Source organism: Pongo abelii, chromosome 2 (genome assembly GCF_028885655.2).
Source record: "Pongo abelii isolate AG06213 chromosome 2, NHGRI_mPonAbe1-v2.0_pri, whole genome shotgun sequence".
In the NCBI taxonomy this organism is placed as follows: domain Eukaryota; kingdom Metazoa; phylum Chordata; class Mammalia; order Primates; family Hominidae; genus Pongo; species Pongo abelii.
In genome coordinates, this window is record NC_085928.1 from 149,113,950 (window position 1) to 149,140,958 (window position 27,009).

Here is a 27,009-nt window from a genome sequence, read left to right on the forward strand (position 1 = left end):
GGGCAGGATCGTTAGGAAATAACATCATAAAGAATCAAGAAAGGTCTAAAAGAAAACAGGAGAAAATGTCTTGAGGCTTTCTTTCTTCCATGCATAGTTATAAGAGTATTATGTTAACTTGTCTGGTCATGGCCACAGGAATAGGAGATGCTTTAAGGAAGTGTTGAGTTGGGGCCCACTCAGGATGCAAGAAAAGAGACCAAACATATATTGGATATATTGCATGGGCTAGACAGTTTATGTACATCATCATATTTAATCCTTAAAATAAATAACCCTGTATGATGAGGAGATATTATTTCTAATTCACAATTGAGGAAACACAAGCTAGAGAGATGGGGTAAATTGTTCAAGATTATACAGCAAGTGAGTTTGACACCAAAATTTGACTCCAAAGCTAGTGATCTCTTTCTGTGACGCCATGGTCACAAGGAGGGGAGCATGCGCCCTCTGAAGTTCACCAAAATTCTGCAGATCTTTCTTTTGTGGGTTGTGGCATCTAAGGGAAAGCAGAGATAGAGAAGAGAATCCCAAGACCCAGGAGCAACCAAGTGAGAGCTAAGCTTAGCTGGGCAGTGAGCCAGGGCTGGGTGGGGGTCTCTGTGTTGGCAGGCTGCCAGGCATGGCCTCCTGTATCCTACCTATGACAGGACAGAGATTTGGCTGACAGCACATCTGTGCCCATTTCTGCGCCACAAGTCAAGAGAACTGTACTCTTCTTTCTGGGGGTATCTGTTGAGTCGATCATAAAAACACAATAGAGGAGGGCTGGATGTGGTGGCTCACGCCCGTAATCCCAGCACTTTGTGGGGCTGAGGCGGGCGGATCACCTGAGGTCGGGAGTTCGAGACCAGCCTGACCAACATGCAGAAACCCTGTCTCTACTAAAAATACAAAATTAGCCAGGTGTGGTGGCGCATGCCTGTAATCCCATCTACTTGGGAAGCTGAGGCAGGAGGATTGCTTGAATCTGGAAGGCAGAAGTTGCGGTGAGCCGAGATTGTGCCATTGCACTCCAGCCTGGGCAACAAGAGCAAAACTCCGTCTCAAAAAAAAAAAAAAAAAAAAAGCATAGAGGATACATTCTGGATACCATAGTTTGGGACTCTGAACGTGAACTAGAGCAAAATCAGGGAACCAAGTCTAAAACTGATAGTTTCTCATTGCTTCAAAAAAGTGAGGACTGCTCATGGCTAGCAAGAGTTCACTCAGAATAAGTCATTTTCCTACTCGGTAGAGTTTCCAGATGAGCAGGCAAGCAACAGCCATGAATGCAGAACCTTATCCAGGCATTTGACAAGGTGTCACAAGATCACCTTGGCAATGAGGTGGGAAATGTATAGTGGACCAGGCTGCAGGCAAATGGAGTTGTATTCTCCCTGTATTCTGCATGCATTCCAGTATGCATTTGGACCAGGTTGCAGGCAGGTAGTCCAAATGCATGCATCCCTCTTCTGGTGAAGTGGGCCTGAATGTTCAGAGTCAGCAAGTCCTACCACTGGATGAGGATCTGGGCTGAGAATCAGGTTGCTGAGAGATTCTAGCAGTTGCTTTTCCACAGGGTGTCTGAAGATTCCTTGCTAAGGCTCTTCCCATGGCCTAGTAGGCACGTGGTGAGCGAGTTGGTTAAAGACTTTCCAAAACAGCATGGTACTGGTACCAAAACAGAGATATAGATCAACGGAACAGAACAGAGTCCTCAGAAATAATGCCACATATCTACAACTATTTGATCTTTGACAAACCTGACAAAAACAAGAAATGGGGAAAGGATTCTCTATTTAATAAATGGTGCTGGGAAAACTGGCTTGCCATATGTAGATCTGGATCCCTTCCTTACTGGAAGTGATCCCTTCCTTACACCTTATACAAAAATTAATTCAAGATGGATTAAAGACTTAAATGTTAGATCTAAAACCATAAAATCCCTAAAAGAAAACCTAGGCAATACCATTCATGACATAGGCATGGACAAGGACTTCATGTCTAAAACACCAAAAGCAATGGCAACAAAAGCCAAAATTGACAAATGGGATCTAATTAAACTAAAGAGCTTCTGCACAGCAAAAGAAACTACCATCAGAGTGAATGGGCAACCTACAGAATGGGATAAAATTTTTGCAATCTACTCATCTGACAAAGGGCTAATATCCAGAATCTACAATGAACTCAAACAAATTTACAAGAAAAAATCAAACAACCTCATCAACAAGTGGGCGAAGGATATGAACAGACACTTCTCAAAAGAAGACATTTATGCAGCCAAAAGACACATGAAAAAATGCTCATCATCACTGGCCATCAGAGAAATGCAAATAAAAACCACAATGAGATACCACCTCACACCAGTTAGAATGGCGATCATTAAAAAGTCAGGAAACAACAGGTGCTGGAGAGGATGTGGAGAAATAGGAACACTTTCACACTGTTGGTGGGGCTATAAACTACTTCAACCATTGTAGAAGTCAGTGTGGTGATTCCTCAAGGATCTAGAACTAGAAATACCATTTGACCCAGCCATCCCATTGCTGGGTATATACCCAAAGGATTATAAATCATGCTGCTATAAAGACACATGCACACGTATGTTTATTGCGGCACTATTCACAATAGCAAAGACTTGGAACCAACCCAAATGTCCAACAATGGTAGACTGGATTAAGAAAATGTGGCACATATACACCATGGAATACTATGCAGCCATAAAAAAGGATGAGTTCATGTCTTTTGTAGGGACATGGATGAAGCTGGAAGCCATCATTCTCAGCAAAGTATCACAAGGACAAAAAACCAAACACCGCATGTTCTCACTCATAGGTGGGAATTGAACAATGAGAACACATGGACACAGGAAGGGGAACATCACACACCAGGGCCTGTTGTGTGGTGGGGGAAGTGGGGAGGGATAGCATTAGGAGATATACCTAATATAAATGACGAGTTAATGGGTGCAGCACACCAACATGGCACATGTATACATATGCAACAAACCTGCACGTTGTACACATGTACCCTAAATCTTAAAGTATAATAATAATAATAAAAAGAGATGCTAGAATAGCAACTGTAAAGACTGATGAAATTTAAAATATCAATTTGCCTTTCGATGTGTATGTATAAATTTACGATATTTTACTAAAAAAAAAAAAAAAAAAGACTTTCAATGGGTCCCTTTCACCTAAAGTCCCCATTCCTTATCAGGCATTTCAGACTCCACGATCAAACCCTGACTACTTCCCTACTTTCTGCTAGTCTACCAGACTCTCTGCTCTCACCAAATCTGTGTTTGGGATTTTCCCATTGAGGAGGCCTCATAGAAACCTACTGTTGCCTCTCTGAGCACAAGGCAGTGAGAGAGACACTGGCCTTGGGCCCAGAGACCTGGGTTCTCTTTAGCTTTCTTTCTTCTGGAATAGCTCTTTAGTTTATCTTTCATGACACTGACATTTCGTACAGGCCAATTATTTTGCAGAACGTCCCTCACTTTAGGCTTGTCTGATGTTTCCTCAGGAGGAGGTACAGGGTACGCCCTTCTGGCAGAACCAGCACAGAAGTGGGGGTGGACCCTCCTCAGTGCATCATATCATGACATGCATGAGGTCATTATGTCCCATATTGGTGGTGTTAGCTTTGATCACTTGGTTAAGGTTGTATCTGCTACATTTCTCAGCTGTAAAGATATTTTTTTCCTGTGGAATTAATCAGTCTATTGTTAGGAGTTACTTTGTGACCATGTACATATCTTGTTATCTCAACCTGCTAATATTAAGATTCATTAGTGATTCTTGCATAAATCAATTATTTGGATGGTTGCTAAATGGTGGTTTTCTGATTACACTATTCCTCCTGCATTGGCATTCTACTGTAAGAAAGAGCCTTCCCCTTTCTTGCATTTGTTTGTTCATTTAGTTAACCAATATATTTATTGGTTTTAAATCATTTTAGACTCATAGACTGTAAAGGTATTAAATGAGTTATAATCCCGTATTATTTGTTTTTATGTTCAAGTTGTCCTCAGATTTTATTGGTGGGAGACCTTACATTGGCTATAGTGTCACTTTGACATGTGCCATTCTTTGAACACTTCCTTACTTTTGGTACCACAAAATGTTCCAACTTTATCTTGTGTTTTCCATCCCCAGCCCCAGATTCAACCATTTTTCTAAGGAGCTCTTTTAGTATAAAATGGTACTTAGAAACCAAAATTAGGATGCTAGTTTATATTATCGCTACTGGGGTACAACTATTTCTAGGCTCTCTCAGCAGACAGGGCTAAGATAGAGTTGTGTGTGTATCTATATAATTATCCACACACGTCTATCTATCTATCTGTCTATCTATCTATCTATCTATCTATCTATCTATCTATCTATCCATCCACCCACCCATCCATTTATCCATCTACCCACCCACCGACCCACCCACTGTATCTATCCTTTTTATCTATTCATGAGTTTACCCTGATACCTTTAATTCCAATACCATATCACAGGACATTTGTAACTTCTCTCTGTCCACATTTGTACCTTCTTTCTCCAACAATGAGATGCGTGACTTCCATTATCTATAAGATATTTACTTATTGCTCAATGCTAGTATACACAGAAAGTAGTTTCAGAATTGCTACCCTGTGTATCAAGAAAAAGAAATCTACTTATTAGAGTAGAATATTTGTTTAGAGTTTACTATTTTGTTTTCCATATTTTGCAGTTGCAAGCAATGCAGCCATCAACAATCTTTCAAACATGAAAATTCCTATCTCTAGCTTCTTGTGAGAAATTAGAAGGTGTGGCCACTCTCCCCTCTGGATAGGGCATGTATGCTCCCCCAGGGCTGCTTGTCTCAATTGTCTCCCCTTGTCATTATGACAAATAATCTCTCCTTGTTCTTATACATTTGACCTCACTTTACCTGGGTCCTTGCCATTCACAAGAGGACTGTTGCTACTAGCCACCTCTGTCTCCTCTTCTAGTCTCTCCTGAATGCATAGCCAATCCAATTGTCAATACCACTGCTTCAACAAGGCCATTATCCCAGATATCACCAACAAAGCCATTCTCCCAGACATCTACATTGCTGAACCGCACAGATGTGATTTTTCAGTCTTCATCTAACTCCAATACTAAATTCTTAACACTTAATGCTGGGGACTCTTCATCTTTTCTGTCTTCTGTGACAGAAACTACTCTGGTTCCTCCCATTTCTTGGGTCTTCTTGAACTTCTTTGTAAGCTGATTCTCTTTTGTAAGGCTGTCAAAGTCTGGGGTTTCTCAGGGCTCGTCTCTCCTTACAACTCTCTCTCACTCTGTCTGTGATCTCATGTACCCCTAAGGATACCTTCATTTATTACCTACAGGTCACTCATAAATGTCTCTCTCCAGTCCTGTATTCTCATAGGTCTCTCAAACTCAGCAAGTGTGAAGGTAAACTTGTCTATTCCCCAGATCTGGTCCTCCTTCAGGACTCTCTCTTTCTAGTGGGTAGCACTCTCTCTTCCTCACATTCAATCCATTATCAGGTCAATTTTACCTTCTAATTTCACCTTCACTGTCAACTTCTGTTTATGGCCATTGTCACCCTCTCATCAAAAATATTGCTTCAACTCCCTCTGAACTGGTTTTTCTTCATCCACTCTTCTCTGTGTGTGTGTGTATGTATGTGCTGCAGGGTGGATGCATATATTCTCATCTTCTCACAGCTCTAGGATTAAAAAGCACATTTTTCACAAATGGCCTGCAAGGCTCTCATGGTTTGCCTCCGTCTGTGTCTCTTGCTTTACCTACTGCAACATGTCCTTTTGCTCCCTGCCTCCTGGTCATTCCTCATTGGCCATGTTCTCTTCCACTACAGAGTCTTTGCATATGCACTTTCTTAAGCCAAGAATGTTCTTTTTCTGAATCCCCTGACTCCAGTGAACTTCGCCTTTAACTTAAGAAGTACCTCATCATTCTCCTCCAGCTCAGTCCTTAACATTCTCAGAAAAACCTTCTCTGGACCCTCTGTCTGCATTAGAATGTCACACTGTTCACACTGATGGCACTGGGAGCATCCCCTGAGTGGCATATGTCACCTTGGTAATTTTTGTCTCTGTGGGATTCAATTAGTGTTTGTCTATTCCAGAACCACAGAGGCTACTTCTGCTCCCATGTATCCTTGCATCGAGTACAACACCCAGCACAGATGGACACGCAATAAGAGATAAGGTGAATGAATGGAGGCTGCATGGCATGGTGGTTATGAGCATGGACTCTGAGGCAAACTGGCTCTAGTACTTTCTGGCTGTGTGATCTCAGGCAAGTTATTCAATCTCTCCGAGCCTTAGCCTTAGCTTCCTCATCTGTAAAATAGGGAGAATAGCAGTACCCACCTGGTAGGGCTGTTATGAAAATTAAATGAGTTCATGTAATGCACTTAGAGCACTACATGGCAAACAGTAAGGATGACATAAGTGTTTGTTAAATACAGAAAATAAACAAGTGCTAAATAGTTGTTAACTAAATAAGTATTAACTGACGAAGTTCGATTTAAAATAAACACAAGTAGATTATTGCTGAAATACAGGCCAATAATTAAGTTATATTGATTAGAAGTAACAAACTGTCTAAATAACAGTAAACAGAATTTAAATGTAATTCAATCTCTATTAGTAAGTTTGTTGGAAAACTTACTTACATGTTGGGAAAACAAGCATTTACAACTGGGAATACATCCAACATCTTAAGAGAAATGCAGGCTTAAATTCTTAAATATTCAATGAACGCTTTAGGTATGTCCAAAGCTACTGACTAGTCATATGTTGTGCTGAATCATTTTCTGTCAAAAATCAGCAAAATTGGAATAAAAATTCCAAATGAACTCTTTAAAACCACCCACATCCACTACACAAATTCATCCATCAAGCCTTTGAGAATCTTCTCTGTGAGAACTTGCATAGCACGTGACACAAGGCAAAGATGTGCTCATGATTAAAGAACCACACTATAAAGTACAGAAAATCCACAGATAACACACAACTGTAACAGACCATATCTAATTCCCAAACATTCTTTCAAGTAAAGGAGTGTGAAAAAAACAGCTGGGTTCAACATTTTATCTCTTGAGCATGGATGACTTTGGCAGTGTATTATTAACAATGAAATCTATAGACGTAAGTTCCTTTTTATATAATGTACACTTTTTTCATCATAAAGGGGTGTGTTATCACAGGACTAAAGATAGTTAAAAGCTTTGATATATTATAGTGTCTCTGTCAGCTTTTAAGTTTATGTTGTTATTTCGGGAGAAAAAGGAAGAAATCAACGAAGGAAGGACAATTGTAGTTTGAAGAAGGAATGCTTGTGAAAGGGGAAAGAGTGCAAGGCCAAAAAGGAGTTAGTGCTACTGCAGCAAACCAGGAAGACACTTTTAATTTCTATTTAAAGTTACTAAACAAATTGTTTCAGCTTAATTTGATTTATATGCAAGTAATATTGAATGAAAATTGTAAATTGTTTTAGCGAAAATACACCCACGGAAGAAAGATTTACTTTTCTTCATGAAAAAAGAAAGCTTGGGACCAAATTTTCATTCAGCCTTAATCATGAGTTGATTCAGATGGAGAATAAAGGCACTGTTTAAATTATCTGTCCCTGGAAAGAAGATGGGTCCGTTTATGTCTCGGTGCCCAGATCAGCTAGCTGTGGGTAGCAGTGGATGATGCCTGGTTGTACAGAGAAGGAAAATTCACTCCACGTACTCTCGTGGTGGCAAGTGGGTCCACTCTGCTTTATCAGCCTCATCTCTACGCCTGAGTCCTCCCCATCTTGTCAGCCTTATGTTTCTCCCGTGCACTGGAACGTGATTCTCCTCCACTGCCGGGTTTTACCCATGCTGCTTTCTCTGCATATACGTGGCCTAAACTGTGCCTGGCTAAACCTCCTCCAGGGAATTTTCCCCAACTCCAGGTGGAAGATGCCCTTCCTTTGCACCTAGTGCCACAATCACCTACTACCATGTGGTAGGTCTCTCACCATCTATGCTGTGCAATCCTTTTGGGTAGGGGATGCAATTTAATCAACTCTATTTTCAGCAATAGTGCTTGGAAGATGCAGTAAATATCTGTGGAATGTTGAAAGGTGGCAACCCAATGTACAACACTAACATAGGTAGAAGAGTCCATTCTGAACTCTCAAAAATGACCAAGTACTTTCCATGGAGAGAAGACTGAAAATAAAGGCAAGAGGGTGATTGAGGTCATATGTGACCAAAACCCCTCTACCTACTAATATTCCAAATGACAGAAACTATATATAATATAAACATATAATGTATCCAGTGTAATCAATTATCTATGTATGCTGTGGTTATCATGGCCTTTGGGGACCAGGAGTACTCTCTGAAACCTCACTGGGCCATGCCGAAGCTTATCCTGAGGCTAAAGGAGAGCCTGCAAGTCCATCAAGTGTCTTAACACAATATGTAGATAGACCTGCCTGAGAAGCAGCACATTCTACAAAGCAGAGTACAAGCCCTGCCCCCTGGTAAATCTCACAACAAAGACAACACCCAAGATGCCAGGGGCCTTTCTGACGAGTGAAGGTTGGCAGGAAAAGGCACTCAGTGGCTAACAGTCAAGCCTATGTTTTATCAAGACAAGAGGAAGTTATATACCCCCAAAATAACTTTAACCTTATTCTGCTCACTATTTTCAGCTATACAGGGAATACATCCTTTCTCCCCCTGCTACACTAAGGGTACAAAATTTTTTCCTAAGAGATAAGGACACATTTTATTTTAACACAGCAGCAATACCATTATTGGCCTGAAAGCATTTAAACAATAATTTTTAAATACCATCTAATATCCAGCCAGTCTTCAGATTTCTCCAACTGCCTCATGAATATCATTTGATAGTTGATTTGTTTGAATCAGGATTCAGATAAGGTCCATACATGATATTTAGTTTATACGTCTTCTAAATCTCTGTGGAATTTTATAGTTTCTAATTTCTCTTACTATTTATTTGTTGTGTCTTTTGCCCTAAAGAATGTATTGTATCTTATGTATAACTGAAGCAACCTTGTGGAGTCTTTTTTTTTTTTTTAAAAAAAGTTTGATCTTTTTTACTGAGGTATAACTGACACACAATAAAGTGCATATCTTTAAAGGGTAAATTTGATAGGTTCTGACATATGTATATACCCCTGAAACCCACACCACAAGTAAGATAATGAACATAACCATTATCCTCTCTTTTTGCACTTACTGTAGATTAATTTATATTTTCTAGAATTTTATGTAAACAATTCAAATACTATATACTCTTTTTGGTCGGACTTTTTTCACTTAGCATAATTATTTCAAAATTCACCTCTACTGCTGGTTCATTCCTTTTTATTGCCGAATACTATTCCGCTGTATGCATAAACCACAATCTGTTTAACTATTCACATGTTGATGGATATTTGGCTTATTTCCAGTTTGAGGCTACTATAATTAAAACTGCTCTGAACATTCATGCACAAGTTTTTGCATTTGCTTTCCTTTCTCTTGTGTAAATAGAAAGAGAATGGCTGAATCATACAGTAATATAGTAAACATACATTTAACTTTTTTTTTTTTTGAGACAAGATATCACTCTGTTGTCCTGATATCACTGTCTTATACCTCCACATCTTGTCCCACTAGAAGGTCTGTAGGGGCAGAAATACGCATGGAGCTGTCATCTATGACATTGTGCAGTGGTGCAATCATAGCTCACTATAGTTTTGAACTCTTAGACTCATGTAATCCTCTTGCCTCAGCATCCTGAGTAGCTAGGACCACAGGCATGTACCACAATGCTTAGCTATTTTTTTTTTCCAATTTTTGTAGAGACAGGATCTTGCTATGTTGCCTAGGTTGGCCTCAAAGCCATCCTCTCACCTCAGACTCCCAAAGTGTTGAGATTACAGGCGTGAGCCATGCAATTGGCCATATTTAACTTTTAAGAAACTGCGAAGTTATTTTCCACAGTCATTCCACTATATACATCCCCACCAACAGTGTATGAAAATTCCAATTGCTTCAGGTCCTTAGCCATACTTGGTATAATCAATTTTTAATTTTAGTCATTCTAATAGGGGTGCAGTGGTATCTCACCGTGATCTTCATCTGCATTTCCCTGATGCTATTGAGCATCTTTCCATGTACTAATATTTCATCCATATGTCTTCTTTGGTGAACTGTCTGTTCAAATATTTGGCCCGGTTTTTCATTGGGTTATTATTTTGTTTTATTTTGTTTTTCGAGACAGGGCTTTGCTCTGTTGCCTGGGCTGAAGTGCAGTGACATGATCTGGGCTCACTGCAAGCCACCCAGGTTCAAGTGATTCTCATGCCTCTGCCTCCCGAGTAGCTGTGATTACAGGTGTATACCACCATGTCCAGCTAATTTTTGTATTTTTAGTAGAGACAGGGTTTTGCCATGTTGGCTAGGTTGGTCTTGAACTCCTGGCCTCAAGTGATCCACCCACTTTGGCCTCCCAAAGTGCTGGGATTACAGGCCTGAGTCACCATGCCTGGCCAGAATTTTTTCCTTCTATCTTACTGCATGTTTGTACCTTTTAACCTAGTTCTCTTCATCCTTCCGCTTCCTCCCTAACTCACCCTTCCCAGTCTCTGTTAACTATCTTTCCACTCTCCACCTCCATGTGTTCAAATTTTTTAGCTCCCACATATAAGTGAGATTCATCTTTTTGTGTCTGGCTTATTTCACTTAAGATAATGATCTCTAGTTCCATCCATGTTGCTGTAAATGACATGATTTCATTCTTTTTTATGGCAGAATAGTATTCCGTTATGTATATATACCACATTTTCATTATCTCTTCATCCATTGATGGACACTTAGGTTGATTCCATATCTTTGCTATTGTGAATAGTGCTGCAATAAACATGTGAGTACTGGTATCCCTTTGATATATTGATTTCTTTTCCTTTGGGTAGATACCTTGTAGTGGGATTGCTGAATTAAATAGTAATTATATTTTTAGTTTTTTGAGATATCTCCATACTGTTTTTCATAATGGCTGTTCTAGTTTACATTCTCACCAATAGTTTACAAGAGTTCCTTTTTCTCTGCATCATCACCAACATTGGCTATTTTTGGTTATTTTAATAATAGCCATTCTGACCGGGTAAGATGATATTTCATGTTGGTTTTGATTTGCATTTCTCTGATGATTAGTAATGTTTAGCAGTTTTTCACATACCTGATGGCCGCTTGTATTTTTTTCTGGGAAATGTTCTAAACATATCTAAACACAGAAAAGGTACAGTAAAAAACATGGTATAAAAGATAAACACGCCAGGCATGGTGGCTCACACCTTTAATCCCAGCACTTTGGGAGGCCGAGGCAGGCTGACCACAAGGTCAGGAGTTCAAGACCAGCCTGACCAATATGATGAAACCCTATCGCTATTAAAAATACAAAAAAATCAGCCAGGCATGGTGATGCATGCCTGTAGTCTCAGCTACTCGGGAGACTGAGACAGGAGAATCGCTTGAACATGGGAGGTGGAGGTTGCTGTGAGCTGAGATCATGCCACTGCACTCCAGCCTGGGTGACAGAGCGAGACTCTGTCTCAAAAAAAAATGTGTATATATATAATGTATATATAATATATATAATGTATATATAATATATATAAAATATATATTATGTATATATAATATATATAATATATATATAAACAGTATATATATATATATATAAAATAATATATATATAAACAGTATACTTTTATAGGGCACTTACCATGAATGGGGACTGCAGGACTGGAAGTTGCTCTGGGTGAATCAAGGCGTGAGTAAATGTGAAGGACTGCAATATTACTGTAGACTCCTATAGACTTTATAAACACTGTTTATTTAAACTACACTAAATTTTTAAAAATATTTTTCTTTCTTCAATAATAAATTAACTTTAGCTTACTATAACTTTTTTACTTTATAAAGTTGTCAACTTTTTAAACTTTTGGATTCTTTTGTAATTATACTTAGCTTAAAACACAAACATATTGTACAGATGTATAAAAATATTTTTCATCATATCCTTATCCTATAAGTTTTATTTTTAAATGTTTACTTTGTAAATTTTGTTAGAAATTAAGATATAAACACACAGATTAGCCAAGGCCTACACATGATCAGGATCATCAGTATCACCATCTTCTACTTCCACATCTTGTCCCACTAGAAGGTCTGCAGGGGCAGAAACATGCATGGAACTGTCATCTATGATAACAATACTTTCTTCTGGAATTCTTTCTGAAGGAGCTGCCTGAGGCTCTTTTACAGTTAACTTTTTTTTTTTTTAAATAAACAGAAGAAATAGACTCTAAAATAAGGATAAAAGTATAGTATAGTAAATACACAAATCAGTAACTTAGTCATTTATTACCATTATCAATTATTATGTACTGTGTATAATTGTATATGCTAGACTTATTGATCGATTGATTGATTGATTGAGACAGAGTCTCACTCTGTCACCCAGGCTGGAGTGCAGTAGCTGGATCTTAGCTCGCTGCAACCTCTGCCTCCCAGGTTCAAGCAATTCCCTGCCTCAGCCTCCCGAGTAGCTGGGATTACAGGTGTGTGCCACCAGGCCTGGCTAATTTTTGTATTTTTAGTAGAGATGGGATTTCACCATCTTGGCCAGGCTGGTCTTGAATTCTTGACCTCGTGATCTGCCCGCATTGGCCTCCCAAAGTGCTGGACAGGTGTGAACCACCGCGCCTAGCCTATGCTAGACTTTTTAAGACTTTTATATGATTAGTCATGCAGTAGGTTTGTTTACACCAGCATCACCACAAACACAAGTAATGCCTTGAGCCACGATGCTATGACGTCACTGGTCAATAGGAATTTTTCAACTCCATTACAATCTTATGAGACCACTGTCGTACATATGGTCTGTTATTTGCTAAAATGTCATAGTGTGGCACATTATTGTATTTCCTTTCTTCTGCTTATTTTGTTTTTCATCTGTTCATTTGTTTATTAAGGTGGAAGTTGAAATCATTGATTTGAGACCATTTTTTTCCTGATATAATATTTCGTGCTATAAAACTCTTCTTAAGTACTATTTCAGTGGCATCCTAAATTTTTTATATATTGTTTTCACTTTCATTGAGTTCAAAATGTTTTCTAATTTCCGTTTTGATTTCTTCTGTGACCCATGAGTTTTTAGAAGTATGTTATTTTATTTCCATATTTGGAGATCTTCTGGAGATCTTTCTGTTATTGATTTCTAATGTAATTCCACTGTGGTCAGAGAATACACTTTGTATTACTTCAGTCCTTTTACATTTATTGAGACTTTTTTTTTTTGAGACAGAGTGTCCCTGCACTCCCCAGGCTGGAGTTATACCACAGTGGCACGATCTCGGCTCACTGCAACCTCTGCCTCTCGGATTCAAGCCGATTATCCTGCCTCAGCCTCCTGAGTAGCTGGGATTACAGATGCGGGCCACCACACCTGGCTGATTTTTGTATTCTTAGTAGAGACGGGGTTTCACCATGTTGCCTAGGCTGCTCTCAAACTCCTGACCTCAGGTGATCCACTCACCTTGGCCTCCCAAAGTGTTGGGATTACAGGCGTGAGCCACTGCACCAGGCCGAGACTTCTTTTATGGTTCAGAATATGGCCTATTTTGGTAAATGTTCTGTGTGCCCCTGGGAAGGATGTGTATTCTGTGATGTAGGATGCAGTGGTCTATAAATGTCAATTAGGTCAAATTGTTTAATAGTGTCGTTCAAGTCTTCTATTAATTTTCTGTGTGCTTATTCTATTAATTACTGAGAAGAGCATTAAAATAGCTGACTCTAAATGTGGGTTTGTCTATTTCTCCTTGCAATTGTATAAATTTTTGCTTCTTATGTATTTTGAAGTTATATTACTAAGTGCAAAAAGCGTATTACTTCTGCTTAAAGAATTGACCCCTTTGTGATTATGAAATGACCTTATTTATCCCTTGTAATATTCATTCCTCTGAAATCTAGTTTCTCTGATATTACTATAGCCACTCCAGCTTTCTTTTAATTAGTGTTAGCATAGGACAGTTTTCTGTTCTCTTACTTTTAACTTATTTGGGTTTCTATGTTTAAAGTATGCTTCTTATTTATAGTTGGGTCTTGCTTATTTTATTGAATCTGGCAGTCTGCCTCTTTGCAGAAGTTGTTAGGCTATTTATATTTAATGTGATTATTGATATAGTTAGGTTTACATCTCTTAAGTTGTTTTCTATTTGTCTCATCTGTTTTTTGTTCCCTGTTTCTTCTTTTTCTTCTTTTGAATTAACTGAGTATATTCCAATTCTATTTTACGTCCTCTGTATGCTTATTAACTATAACTGCTTCATTTTAGCAGTTGCATTAGAGTTTAAAACATATCTTTAACTTCTTACAGTCTATCTTTAAGTGATGTTATACCACTTTATGTATACTTCCCTTTTACCCCCTCAGCTTTATTCTAGTGTTATCATATATTTTACTTCTACATAGGTTATACATCCCACAATGTATTGTTATTTTTATTTAAACTGTTAATTACCTTTTAAAGAAAATCAATAAGAAATCTTATATAATTGCCCCATGTGGTTACCATTTCCAATGCTCTGTATTCCTCTGTGTTGGTCCATGCTTCTGTTTGGTATTATTTTCCTTCTGCTTGAATAATTTAGCATTTCTTGTAGTGCAAATTTGCTGGTGGTGAGTTCTTTCAGCTTTTGAATATCTGAAAATGCCTTTACTTTGCTTTCGTTTGTGAAAGATATTTTTGCCAGATATGGAATGGATATAGAATTCTAGGTCGACAGTATTTTCTTTCAGTTCTTTAACAATGTTATTACACTAAATTCTCTTTTGGTAAATTCAGTAACAAGATATCTGCTGTCATCTTTGTTTTTGTTCTGTGGTTGCTTTTGACTATTACTGGTTTTGAGAGATTTGATTATTATATTTTTCAGTGTTGTTTTCTTAATGTTTCTTGTGTTTGGAGTTTGTTCAGATAGTTGGATCTGTGGGTTTTCACCAAATTTGGAGAAATTTCAGTTATTATGTCTTCAAATATTTTTTCTAGTTCTTCCTTTGTTTTCTCCTTCTGGGATTCCAATTCCAAGTATATTAAACTGCTTCAAGTTCTCCCATATCTCATTGTTATTCTTTCTTTTTTAAAATTTTTTCTTCCTGTACTTTTAGATAGTTCCTATTATTACATCTTCAAGTTCACTAATCTTTTCTTCTGTAAGGTCTAGTCTGTTTTTTATTCTTTATAGTGTATTTTTCATCTCACAGGTTGTAGTATTTAATTCTAGATGTTTGATTTGGGTCCTTTTATATTTTCCATATCTCTACTTAACTTGAACATATAGCACATAATTATAATAATTGTTTTCAATTATTGTCTTTGTCTGCTAATTCTAACATCTGCATCAAATCTGGTTTGGTTTCCATTGGTTCATTTTTCTCTTTGTTCTGAGTATGGGTAGAGACTTTAAATCTTTTGTCACAAAACACCAAATTGTCCTCAAAATTTATCCTATTACTACCAGTACAGTCCTACTGGTAGTAATAGGATATCCCTTTCACTTTTTCAATGAAAATATGTTTTTAAAATAAAGACATTTCCTTTAAAATAAACTAATACTTGTGCATTATTTCTTTGAAGAAATGATTTCCATGTTACTCAAATACTTTTTGTTATGTTAAAAGTAAATAGGGATGGATTCTGGTATAAAAACAATGTCCTTAAAGGCAAACTTTTACAAACAATATAGAAACACAAAATACATATATGAATACATAATACATTCATAAATATACAAGTAGATAATTTCATATATACTTGATAGCAACAGATACATTACTTATATTCTTTAGAAACAATCATGCAAATTACAAATGTCAATTTACTCCTTTAATAATGAAATAGAAAGTCAAGCAGGTGAAATATCCTCAGATTATATATTTCCAGCTGATTAAATATTCCTGTCAAAGTCATGCCATCTGTATTGGAAATGCCCTATATACAAGATTATTAATTTGTAACAATCTAAGATCTATTCTTTAAAATGAGAAAATGTCAAAATGCCCATTATCAAGCATTTTCTTACCCTCTGAAGAGTATCAGGAGCTTTCTAAGGCACATGCTACCTATTCATCTGGCTGTGTAGGTAGGTGTTGGGAGTACCAGGAAGGATGCCCTGATTGTGGCACAGGTTCTATAGAGGGCCTGTTGTCATTCATTGCCAATGTGAGGTGGGCAGGGAGGGGAGACCTTGAGATGTGTTCAGTTCTATGGTAAGGGGTATGACTTGTACATATGTCACAAGACTATAAGCATCAACCCTTTGAATATGATGAAAAAAATATGCCACTAGTTATGCTGTGAATAAATAAACTGAGCTGTTTTAATAATAGTGGTGCCAGCAGCCAGAAAAGCCCCATGAAGCCTAACCCACCAGTTCTTCTGTTCCTGGGCCCCCTGACTGACCTGTTTGGTGTAGGTGATCTCTGGCCACCTCAAACAAGCGCAGGTGCATGTTGGTGATGGGGTTAAAGGAGCCACAGGCCAGGAGCACCACAGGTATTCGGCTCTTCATCCTGTCAGGCACATCCACACCCGTTGCAGTGGCCACCCTGCTTTTATGGGGACAAAAGCTCATGTCAGGGAGTTAGCACTGAGACAATTATCCAGATCAGTCTCTCTAAACCACACACAGACCATTACTTCTCACTTGTAAGATGACTGAGGAGGCCATTAAAACAACATTTAAGGAGGGTTTGCCATGGGCCATGAAGTATGCCAAGTGCTATGCCAAGGTATATCCTTCTCTTGCCAAGTCCTTTTTAACAACCGTGAGTGGTTACATATAGCTCAGGGACCTTATAAGCTACTGGGCCAGGACTGGAACCCAGGCAGCCTGATCCCAGAACCCATGTTCTGTTCTGAACCTCTATATCCTCCTTGGGCTCCGACAGATCACCTTGGGGTCAGAAGGAGGGCTAGAAGACCCCCATAGTGTCATCTCTGGTAGTCCTAATAGATCTCACAAGGTCCTAGAGTAGATTAGTACTTTTAAAACACTTTTTATTTTGAAACAATTTCAGACTTATTGAAAAAAATTTACAAAATTTTTTATACTCTTTATCCAGATTCCCCAATGTTAACATTTTACCACACTTGCTTTATCACTCTCTTTCCACACACATACATACCTGTTTATAAATATTTTTTTTGAAATGTTTGAGAGTAAGTAATAGACATAAAATCTCTTTACTTCTAAATACTTCAGTATGTGTTTTCTCAGAATGAAGACACTTTGTTATATAACTGCAGAACAATGATTAAAATCAGGAAACCAACATTGTTACTGGACTATTATCTAATGTGCAGACTGTATTCTGATCTCACCTACTGTCCTTTATCTGGGGCCCAAGCATTTTGAGAGGGTGCAGTCCACCCTCTGGTCTCACTCTGTTGAGGTTAAAGGTGAGAAGGAAACAGCCCAGGCTCCAGCGTAGGCTGGCAGACACGGCTCTCTTGCCTCTGAGATGCTGCCTCCTCGAGGTGGGACTTGGTTGACCCCTAGTTCTACCTCTTACTGGCTGTGAGACCTAGGGCAAATCACAGACCCTCTCTGAGCCTCAGGTTTCTAACCTGCAAGATGGGGATAATGTTACTTACTATTACAAGGTTATAATGAGGATAGTTACATATGGAAAGTGCCTGATACATAAGAAGCATTTAATAAATAATCACTGTGGCTGTGGTGATGATGATGACAATGGTGAGAAAGGTGCTGCTACTGCTGACCCTAACGGAGCAGGAGGAGAAAGGAGATGGCGGTGTGTCTGTGGTAGGCAGTGTTTAAGATGGCTCCCAATGATCCTTCTAGAATTCACTGGTAATCTCGTCCCTTAAGTATAGGCTGAAACTTGCTTACAACAAACAGAATACAGAAGTAGTGGTTACCACTTCTGAGATAAGGTTACCAAAGGCCTCTGGCTTCCCTCTTGCTCACCTCTTTTGCTTTCTCACTTGCTCACCCTGATGCAGCCAGCAGGCAGGTTGTGAGCTGCCCCATGATGTCCATGGGTCCAGGGAGTGACAGAGACCTCTGGTGACCAACAGCCAGTGAGGAACTGGATCTGCCAAAAACTATGTGCATGAGTGTAGGTGTGATCTTTCCCCAGTCAAGTTTTCAGATGTGATTGCAGCCCTGCGAACACTGACTGAAGCTTTATAAGATAGGCTTTATAAGTTAAATTATATCTGGATTCATGACCCACAGAAACTGTGAGATAATAAATAAAAATAATGAATAAATATGTTATCTTAAGCTGCTACATTTTGGTGTAATTGGTTATGCAGTAATGGATAATACAGAAACCAATGGGAGGAATGCATTTACTGCCTTTATTGTTCATCTTGCTATGATGGTCTTAGCTGTAATCCTGCAGCTCTGGGGGCAACATGTAGAGTGCTCAGTCATAGGAACCTGGGACCCTGCTTGTATCAAAGGAAAGTGTTTCAACTTGGCCCATGTTATCTCCTTCTCCAGGCTTTCATCCAGTTTCCTACTTTATGTTCTAGCAACAGTGAACTACCTGTTAGGACTTCTTTGTGAGATCTTCATGGCTTCCTGCTTCAACCTTCTGTACAGGCTATTTTGGTTTACTCCAACCAGAAAACCCCCCAGCACATCCCAATATGTTAAGATCCAAATCATGTGATCACATTATTTATTACTTCAATCACTATTTATCAATTACCTGCTAGGTACCTATATCAGTTAGGGATATATTAGCTGCAAATACCAGAAGCCTAACCTCAGTGGTCTAAACAAAGAGAGGTTCATTTGTTTCTAACATGACAAAAAGTCTGGAAGTAGGCACCTAATGACATTAGATCATGGGCTCAACAATGACCTACAATTCTTTCAGTTTCTCTCTCATGGTCACAAGATTGCTGTTGCAGCTACAGCCATCATAACCTCAATAAAGGCAAGAAGGAGGAGCAAGAAGCTGTACTAGATTGGCTATGCCTCTTAATCAAGAACACAAGAGCTTTTTTAGAACCTCCTGTAGATCTTGCTTCTGTCTCATTGGCCAGAACTAGGTTACATGGCCACTGTAGCTACAACAGAGGCTAGAAAAGGCATCTATTTAGCTTGGCAGCCTCTCCAGTGAGAACAGTAAGGGAAAGGGGATTGGAAACTGGATTAACTAATTCACTGTGGCTCCCACAGAGTTGGGGATACAAGTGTCTGGGAGCTGGGAGGGTGGAAGGCTGCTGAGATGGCTTCTTTGACATCTAGCTTAGGTTAACTCATCTCTGACTTACCTTTAATAAATCACATGCCACATTTTATTGAAAAAGCCTGCTTATGTGTCTTTCCTATCCACTGGACAGTAAACCCTTTAGGAAGGGAAGTGGTGTTTTCTCCTTCTTGGGATTTCAGCTCGAAGCACAGAGCCTGGCCCAGAGTAGGGATCAGTGAAGACTGAAACAGGGCACTGGCAGGCTGGAGGGCATGTGCTCTGAGCTACAGTGTGAAGATGAAAAGCTCTCAGCCTAGGCGGGCCGTGGTCTCTCCATACTTCCTTTGAGGCAGCAGGAATACCCCCTACTGTGTGGGAAGAAAGCAGTCAACAAGCTGCTGCTAGCTTTTTCCCAGGGAGGTTGGATGGTTTAATGAGATATTTACAAAGTGTGCCAAGCTATTCACAAGAGCAGCCTTGTGATGACTGTATCTGAAAAGGTGGCTGTTTTTTACAACTGTTATGAAGTCTTTCAAAATCCTGTTTCATTTTGACAAAATATACATTGTTAGAACCATTAAAACATGTAACTGTAGCATCTCAGGTAACCTGGGGCTCTCATCCATTTTTCCAAAAGTTCCCAGAAACTGTAAATTAGAACATTTGCTTGAATGGTGGCATCAACAGCCATGAAGTGTGATGCTGAGAAGGAGAATAAATGACCTTTATTAAGTGCCTCTCTTTCTTTTTTTGCTGTGGGCATACTGAGCCACACTGTTCTAATGGTGACTGTGCTCTGTCTGGGCCATATCGCAGGCTGAAGGACACAGGAATGCACAGTCCCAGGATCAGTAACAGGGTCAGTGCACCTGTACCATGTGTACACTCAAATTTGCTTCAACTAAGTACCCTCCCAAGCCAAACCCAGGGAAATACAGTGATAGGGCTAAAATGGACTCACTCCAGGGATCCACCAGGACAATAAACTGGCTCTGATTTGAGTGCAAATCTCATCAGACACAAGGCAAGATGCATGCTATAAAAGTGTCCCATCTGCCCTCATCATCTAATAATATCTAGTGAGACGGAGCAAGTGAGGGAGACTTTTGCTATTGGGAAAGGCTTCTCATCAATAAGCATTTAATGGAGGCCACGGACTGATAATTGCTGCCGAACGATTTAACAAGTTGAGAATGTGGTGTACAGGCTTGTTGGAATTTATCATTAAACTGGAGACAAGGCAAACAGGTTCTACCTTTGGCTCCCGCCCCCTCCCCAGCTTACTGCCTCCCACTCCATAGTCATCTAGACAGCATTTCATCCCACTCCTCAAGCACAACATGCTGCTTCTGCAAATGCAGTCATGACCACCTGAAACGCCATCCTCACCCTTGCCACTCTGGTGATCTGCCTTCAAGGTTTTCTCCCTGGAATATTTACCTGGTATCTCCCCGCACTGCCCCCACCACCATGCTAACTCTGTACTTGTTAAACATTTTATCACCTTTTTGTTTCTTCCCCAGAGAACCATCATTTTTTTTTAATGCATGTTGCTCTTCTCCAAGTGGAAGATAATATCTTAGAGGTTTTTTATTTTTATTTTTTATTTGTTTTTTAAGAGACAGGGTCCCACTTTGTTGTCCAGTTTGGAGTGCAGTGGCATAATCATAGCTAACTGCAGCCTCAGACTCCTGGGCTCAAGTGATTAGAGAGTGGTTTTTAAATTCATCTTGGTCCTTTCAACTCCTAGCACTGTGCCTGGCACCAATAGGTACTCATGAAATGTGTGTGGAACGAACAACAGAGTCAGTGTCTATCCCTGACCAAGTATTTTTGTCAGATGGCTACCTCCTCTCTTTGGTTCTGTCCCAGTCAATGGAATGAGCCTTCCAGAGATATAAAGTGAACTTTCTGGCTCCCGGAAGGCACACAAGATCCCTCCCCAAAGCCCCACTTCACCCTACTCAATCTGAAATTTAAAAAAGACATCCTTGCCTGTTGGGCCCTCTTTACCACCATAATCCTGTCAACAGGGATATGCTGGCCTCCTGCACCTTGACACCAAGGTCATCCCTCTGCCCTAGAGAACTGGAGGTTGATGGCTGTCCATTTGCCAAGGCAGTCCAGACAATTCCTTCCAGATTTTACTGCCTAGACATTGCTCACTGCACTGGTTTTCAGAGTCCGTCCAGTTTCTCCACAACAGCCCGGTCTCTGGCACTGCCCTGCCTGCCATCTACTCAGTGGACAACTGCTTATTAAGCATCTACTAGTGGCCAGGCCCTCTACTGGACAGTGGGATGCAATAGGAGGCAATGCAGATGCAGCCCTCACCCTCAAAGAGCTTCCAGTCATCTATGGGTAGGACAATTCAACAGGCAATAATCCCCAGGGTAAGGGCGCAGGGCTTAACACCTCGCTGTGAGAGGCTGAATAATTGGCCCCTGAAAATGACCGTGTCCTAATCCTTGGAACCTGTGAATATGTTATGTTACATGGCAAAAGGGACTTTACAGATGTGATTACATAAAGAATCTTGAAATGAGGAGGGTAGCCTGGATTACCCAGTTTTATTGCGAAGGTCCCCATAAAGAGGGCAGCAACGGGGCTAAATAGAGAAAGAAGATGTGTGAAAGAAGCAGTCGTCAGAGAAGAGAGAGGTGCTAGGAAGGGGCCATGAACCAAGCAATGCAAACGGCCTCTAGCTGCTGGAGAAGGCAAGGAAATGACTGTCCCCAGGGCCTCTAGAAGGAACGAGGACCCCTTCATTTTAAACTTCTGACTTACAAAACTTGAAGGGAATACATTTGTGTTTTTGTTTGTTTGTTTTTGCTTTTTTTTTTTTTTTTTTTTTTTTGAGATGGTGTTTTGCTCTTGTTGCCCAGGCTGCAGTGCAATGGCGTGATCTTGGCTCACTGCAGCCTCTGCCTCCCAGGTTCAAGTGATTCTCCTGCCTCTGCCTCCTGAGTAACTGGGATTACAGGCGCATCCCACTTGTGCCCTGCTAATTTTGTATTTTTAGTAGAGACGGGGTTTCTCCATGTTGGTCAGGCTGGTCTCAAACTCCCAGCCTCAGGTGATCTGCCTGCCTCAGCCTCCCAAAGTGCTGGGATTACAGGCATGAGCCACCGCGCCCAGCCAAATTTGTGTTGTTTTAAGCCACACATTAGTTTCCTATGGCTGCAGTGATTTGTTACAGCAGCCGTAGGAAGTTAAAACACCCATCTTTTTAGCGGCAGGCTGTCAGAAGGGACCTTGCAGCTAAAGCAAGAATGGAGAGGAAATTGAAATGCTGGGGAAGATAGTGAACACTGTGTCAGGCACAAGGCACAGCGCTGCAAAGGCCTAGACACAGCAGTTGAAGGTGGGAGGTGAGCTGAAAGATGTCAGTATGGCTCACGTGTAGGCAGGAGCTGATGTGTGAGTGGCTCAAGATGAAGCTGCAGAGAGTGGAAGGATCACGAGGGACCCTGGGTGCCTGTGGAGTTTAGATTTTATCTTATGGGCAAGGAGGAAGCCTCTGAAGGATTTTAAACAGGGATGTGACTTGCTCAGTCTGTGTTTCGGAAAGAGTACTCAAGTGCATCAGGAAGTTTCAGGGACAGTGGGTACATCAGAAAGTCTCAGGACGGCCCCAGCTGCCCTCAGGGCTTTCTGGCTGGAGAAGGTCAGACGGCCTCCATCTTCCTGGAATATGGCCTCTTCTGCCTGCTCACATCTCACTTGGCTCAACACATAATGTGATGCTGGCCAATACTCCATGTGTATTAAGTTCTAACCTAGTGTGCACCCCTCAGCCCATTTGTCACAGGCCATCGCAGAGGCACAGTAAGGAAGGCAACCCGGGAAGGTTAAGTGCCGTCACTGCAGATGTAACATGCTAATGCTCATTGCTTGGGAGGCAGTCAATTTACCTTTCCCTGCGGTGAGCATTTCTAACTGGCCCAGGCCCGGGAAAGTGGCTGAAAACATCCCTGTTTATTATAGACATAAAGCAGATGGCTTCAGGCAGAATGGAAATGGATTCTACAAACATCTTTCATTACACAGACCTCTTGACCAGACTCCTCATCTTAAAGAAAACACAAGTCATGGTTTGTATGTGGGGCTGACAACGACATTTTTCAGGACTCGGTGAAATCATTTCCATCTGTGTGAGTGTGTCGACTTCTCTAGGGCAATCAACCTTCATGCGAACTCCAGTACTTTTTCTTTTTAACTTTGTTGGATTCACCCGCTGTCGCTACGGGCATACGATGCTGTTAAAAACAAAAGCAAAGCATGCCTTCCTTGTCGGTGTGAGAATCCTCTGCCAGCCACCCCTTGGAGAAAACAAACATGTCAATTAAGCATTCATCCTAATTATGAGACTCCCAGGAAAGCAGGCAGCCCACTCTTTAGTTTCGAGAAATTTCAAAAGATTTGAAGGAGCACAAGGAGTGGAATGAGATCTCTTACAATGCCATACTCACAATTTGGGACTAGTTTCAATTGCCACAATAAAGTACATCTGAGTAACTACTACTGGGTTTATTGAGTAATAGGCTAGGCACTGTGCTAAAAACTTCACACACATCAATGCTAATTCTTTCAACACGCCTGGAAGGGAAGGGTTTGTGCTTGCTTTCTGGTAAAGAGTCCAGTCAACCTCCCTAAGGCTCACTGAGCCACATAGAAAATGGAGATAATTATATCTACCTCTTAGAACTTTCATGAGGGTTATTGGAGGTGACCCATCTAGCACAGTACCTGGCCCATAAAGGGTTCTCTAGAAATATTAGCTCCTTTGTCTTTCATTGTGTTTAAAACATAATTTGTCACTCCCTATACCAGCTTCCAGGAGGTTCTTTACCTTATTTGAAAAAGACCTCCCATTTTTCTAGTTACCCAAGACCTGGCAGCCTTTGGACACATATTAGGCAGCTTGCTCAGGCCAGCTCAGCCTGGGAGATGTCACCGCTGAAGGGTGCTGATGAGGAAGGTCAAGCCGAAGTACCAGTGCTGTAGTCTTTTGTCTAGCTCCAAGAAAACAACCCTCCTCTAAGCATCTCTTGTCCCTGGAATTCAGAGTCAATATTGAAAAACACATGAACAGACAGTCTAATATCATTCTGGTAGAAGTAAAATTTTCTGATGAAAAATAAATATGCCTAAAATCATAGCTGATCTGTCAACATGGACAAAGAAGTCAGAAGAGGGGTTTAGAAGGTGAGGAGGGTTTTGGGTCTGCTGTTAGGAATACAAATAGCAGAAAATTAAAAACACAACCTACCAGCTACTGTGCTAGTGCCTTGGAGATAGAGGAGTAAATAAAATCTGTTCCTGTCCTCAAGAAGGTTATAATCTAGCAGGAAGAACAAGCATCAAGGACCTCTGGTAGGATAAAGTTTGCTGGCAACTGCTCAATATCCATTCTCCCATCCTCTTTAGTCACAGAATGCCTGTCTTCAGCTGGGCATATTGCTACCTTTCCCAATGTCTTTGGCAGTAGGCTGAGGACATATGCCTAAGGTCTGGCCAGTGATCTTTGAATAGAAGTGTTAGGTAAGACACTGTCCTTAAAAGGGAAAGGCATGCCTTTCTGCTCTTCTCTACTCTTGCTACCTGGAATGTGATAGCTGGAGCATGGCAGCTGTATTAGACCCTGAGGACAAGGACCTACTCCAGGTTTGACAAAGACTAGGTCAAGAGAAAACCAAGACTCGACCCTGAAGCTGTCATACCAGCCCCAGGCTGCCTACCTCCAGGTTTCTTTTACCTGGGGTAGAAATGATCTTCAAAGCCACCATTATTTTCCATTTTTCTATTATACACAGCTAAACCCAATTCTAACTGCTATGCCAATATTTAATGAATGTTTATTGGGTTAGTATATAAAAATGGAAAAGTATGTAAACTTTTAGAAGTTTCTATTGTCCCAGTTAAGTCTATTTTATATGCAGAAACTCAAATGGACATTGTTCGAAAGGGAAAAAATACACCTAAGGAAAAAAAAACTACCATAACTAAATTTGTTATATGAATTTTTCATGGGAGGAAAAATTCTTACTCAGGACTCTGGATGGCTGAAACGTGCAGCAGTGAATCTTTTCTGTAGATCACAAAAACCAGACGCTGTCCTATCTACTTCTCCCCAAAACAGATTCATTATGGCTCGTTGTCACACTCTGCTTCTAGTGGGCATTTGCCACATGGCTTGGCAGTTTAATGGTTTTCTGATACTTGACAAAAATGAAGCACAATTATTTTGCAAGGAGCTTGCGTTCCTAGATGGGTCTTTTCCAAATAACAGCTGTGCCTCGAAATTGAGTTACTCAATTTGCAATTTGTGGACACAATACTCAAACATTTACAAGTGAGCAAAACCTCAAATCACTTGGGCTATTTCCAGGCATCAGAGTTTATGAAGTTTTTAGCAATGTTATGAATGTGCAGCTGTCAACAAACTCAAGCCAGCATCTCTGAACCACCAGACCCTGCAGGCAGCAATGATGTCCTACTTATCAGTAGGCCACGTGGAATTGACTACAAACCTGTGGGACAGAAAGAACATGAGGGCAAGAAGCCTCACTCCCAAAGCCCACACACTAAATCTCTATTACTTTCTTTCCATGTCCTACCACATTTGTGTAGGTGATGTCCAAATCTACAGCTCTAGACTTGACCCTGCTTATAGGCCCCTAAAGGTACACAGACGTCTGCCTGACACTGGCTTGATGACAAGACAGACATGGAATCAAAGCCAACAAGTACATTCTAACTGAGTTACCTTGATTAAGTGTATGAGTCAGGAGAGGCCAGGTAAGCTGCACTAACAAACAGCCCTTAATCTTAGTGGCTTAAAACAATAAAGGCTTATTTCATGTTCATAATACATACCCATTCCATACCAGTTGAGGGCTCTGCTCTGTGTCATCTTTGTCCCTCAATCCATGACTCAAGATGATAGACCAGCCACTACATGGAATGCAGTTAGTAGCAATAGTAGAGAAAAAGAAGGCTCTGGAAAGTCCCTCACCAGCAACTTTACGCTTGGCCCCAAATTGCCACATGTCACCTCTATAGATCCCACACAACTACAGTGAGCTAGAAAGTACAACTCGTCTCTATGTGCTGAAGGTGGAAAGCCAGAAATATCTGGCAAACAGCCTTGTGCTTAGTATATGACTTAATTAGTCAGTCTCAGCCTTAGTGAACCATATGGAAAATGGAGATTTTGGCCTCACTCTACCTCTCCTACTTGTCTCCCATCCACCTTCTCTATTCCTTACAAGTACTCCATATCATCGCCAAGCTGGGATCACCTACCATTCTCTAATGTGTCTTCTGCATGTTCTTGCTTCTTGGGCCTCTGTTTATGCCATTTTCTAGTGCTAGAATGTTCTCTTCCATGCCAACTCTCCTGTGGAGCTTCCTGCAAGGCCCACCTGGAAGTCAGAGCTCCCTCCTCTAACCTTGTAAAGGTGACATAGTATATTTGTCTATATATAGACAAATATTTTTAGTCTATATTTTGTAGCCTCCACTCTTTCCTTGCGTAGCACACTGTAAATCCCTGAGGGCAGGGATCCCACTGGGTCTAATGCAGAGTGGAAGGTGACTAAAAGGGATATTTACCCTATTAATTGGGAGACAAGGCAAGAGTGAAAAGCAGATCAGAGTGGGAGCCAGGGAGCAGCAGCCCACTTCATGGCAGGATCTAGGCTGAAGCAGGTAACTGTG

General features: G+C 40.5%; 1 protein-coding gene across 5 annotated transcripts in view; it reads right to left on the reverse strand.

Annotated features, from left to right (window-relative positions):
• NMNAT3 (nicotinamide nucleotide adenylyltransferase 3) overlaps positions 1-27,009 on the reverse strand; it is a 114,344-nt gene that overhangs the window by 47,239 nt on the left and 40,096 nt on the right. For 3 of the 5 annotated variants that reach the window (XM_054552704.1, XM_054552708.1, XM_063722227.1), the window contains exon 2: positions 16,517-16,665. In XM_054552704.1, coding sequence (XP_054408679.1) covers positions 16,517-16,625 — 109 coding nt within the window. In that variant the 5' untranslated portion in view covers positions 16,626-16,665. The remainder of the gene's footprint in view (positions 1-16,516; positions 16,666-27,009) is intronic. The other 2 variants (XM_054552703.1, XM_063722226.1) reach the window with 1 other exon arrangement.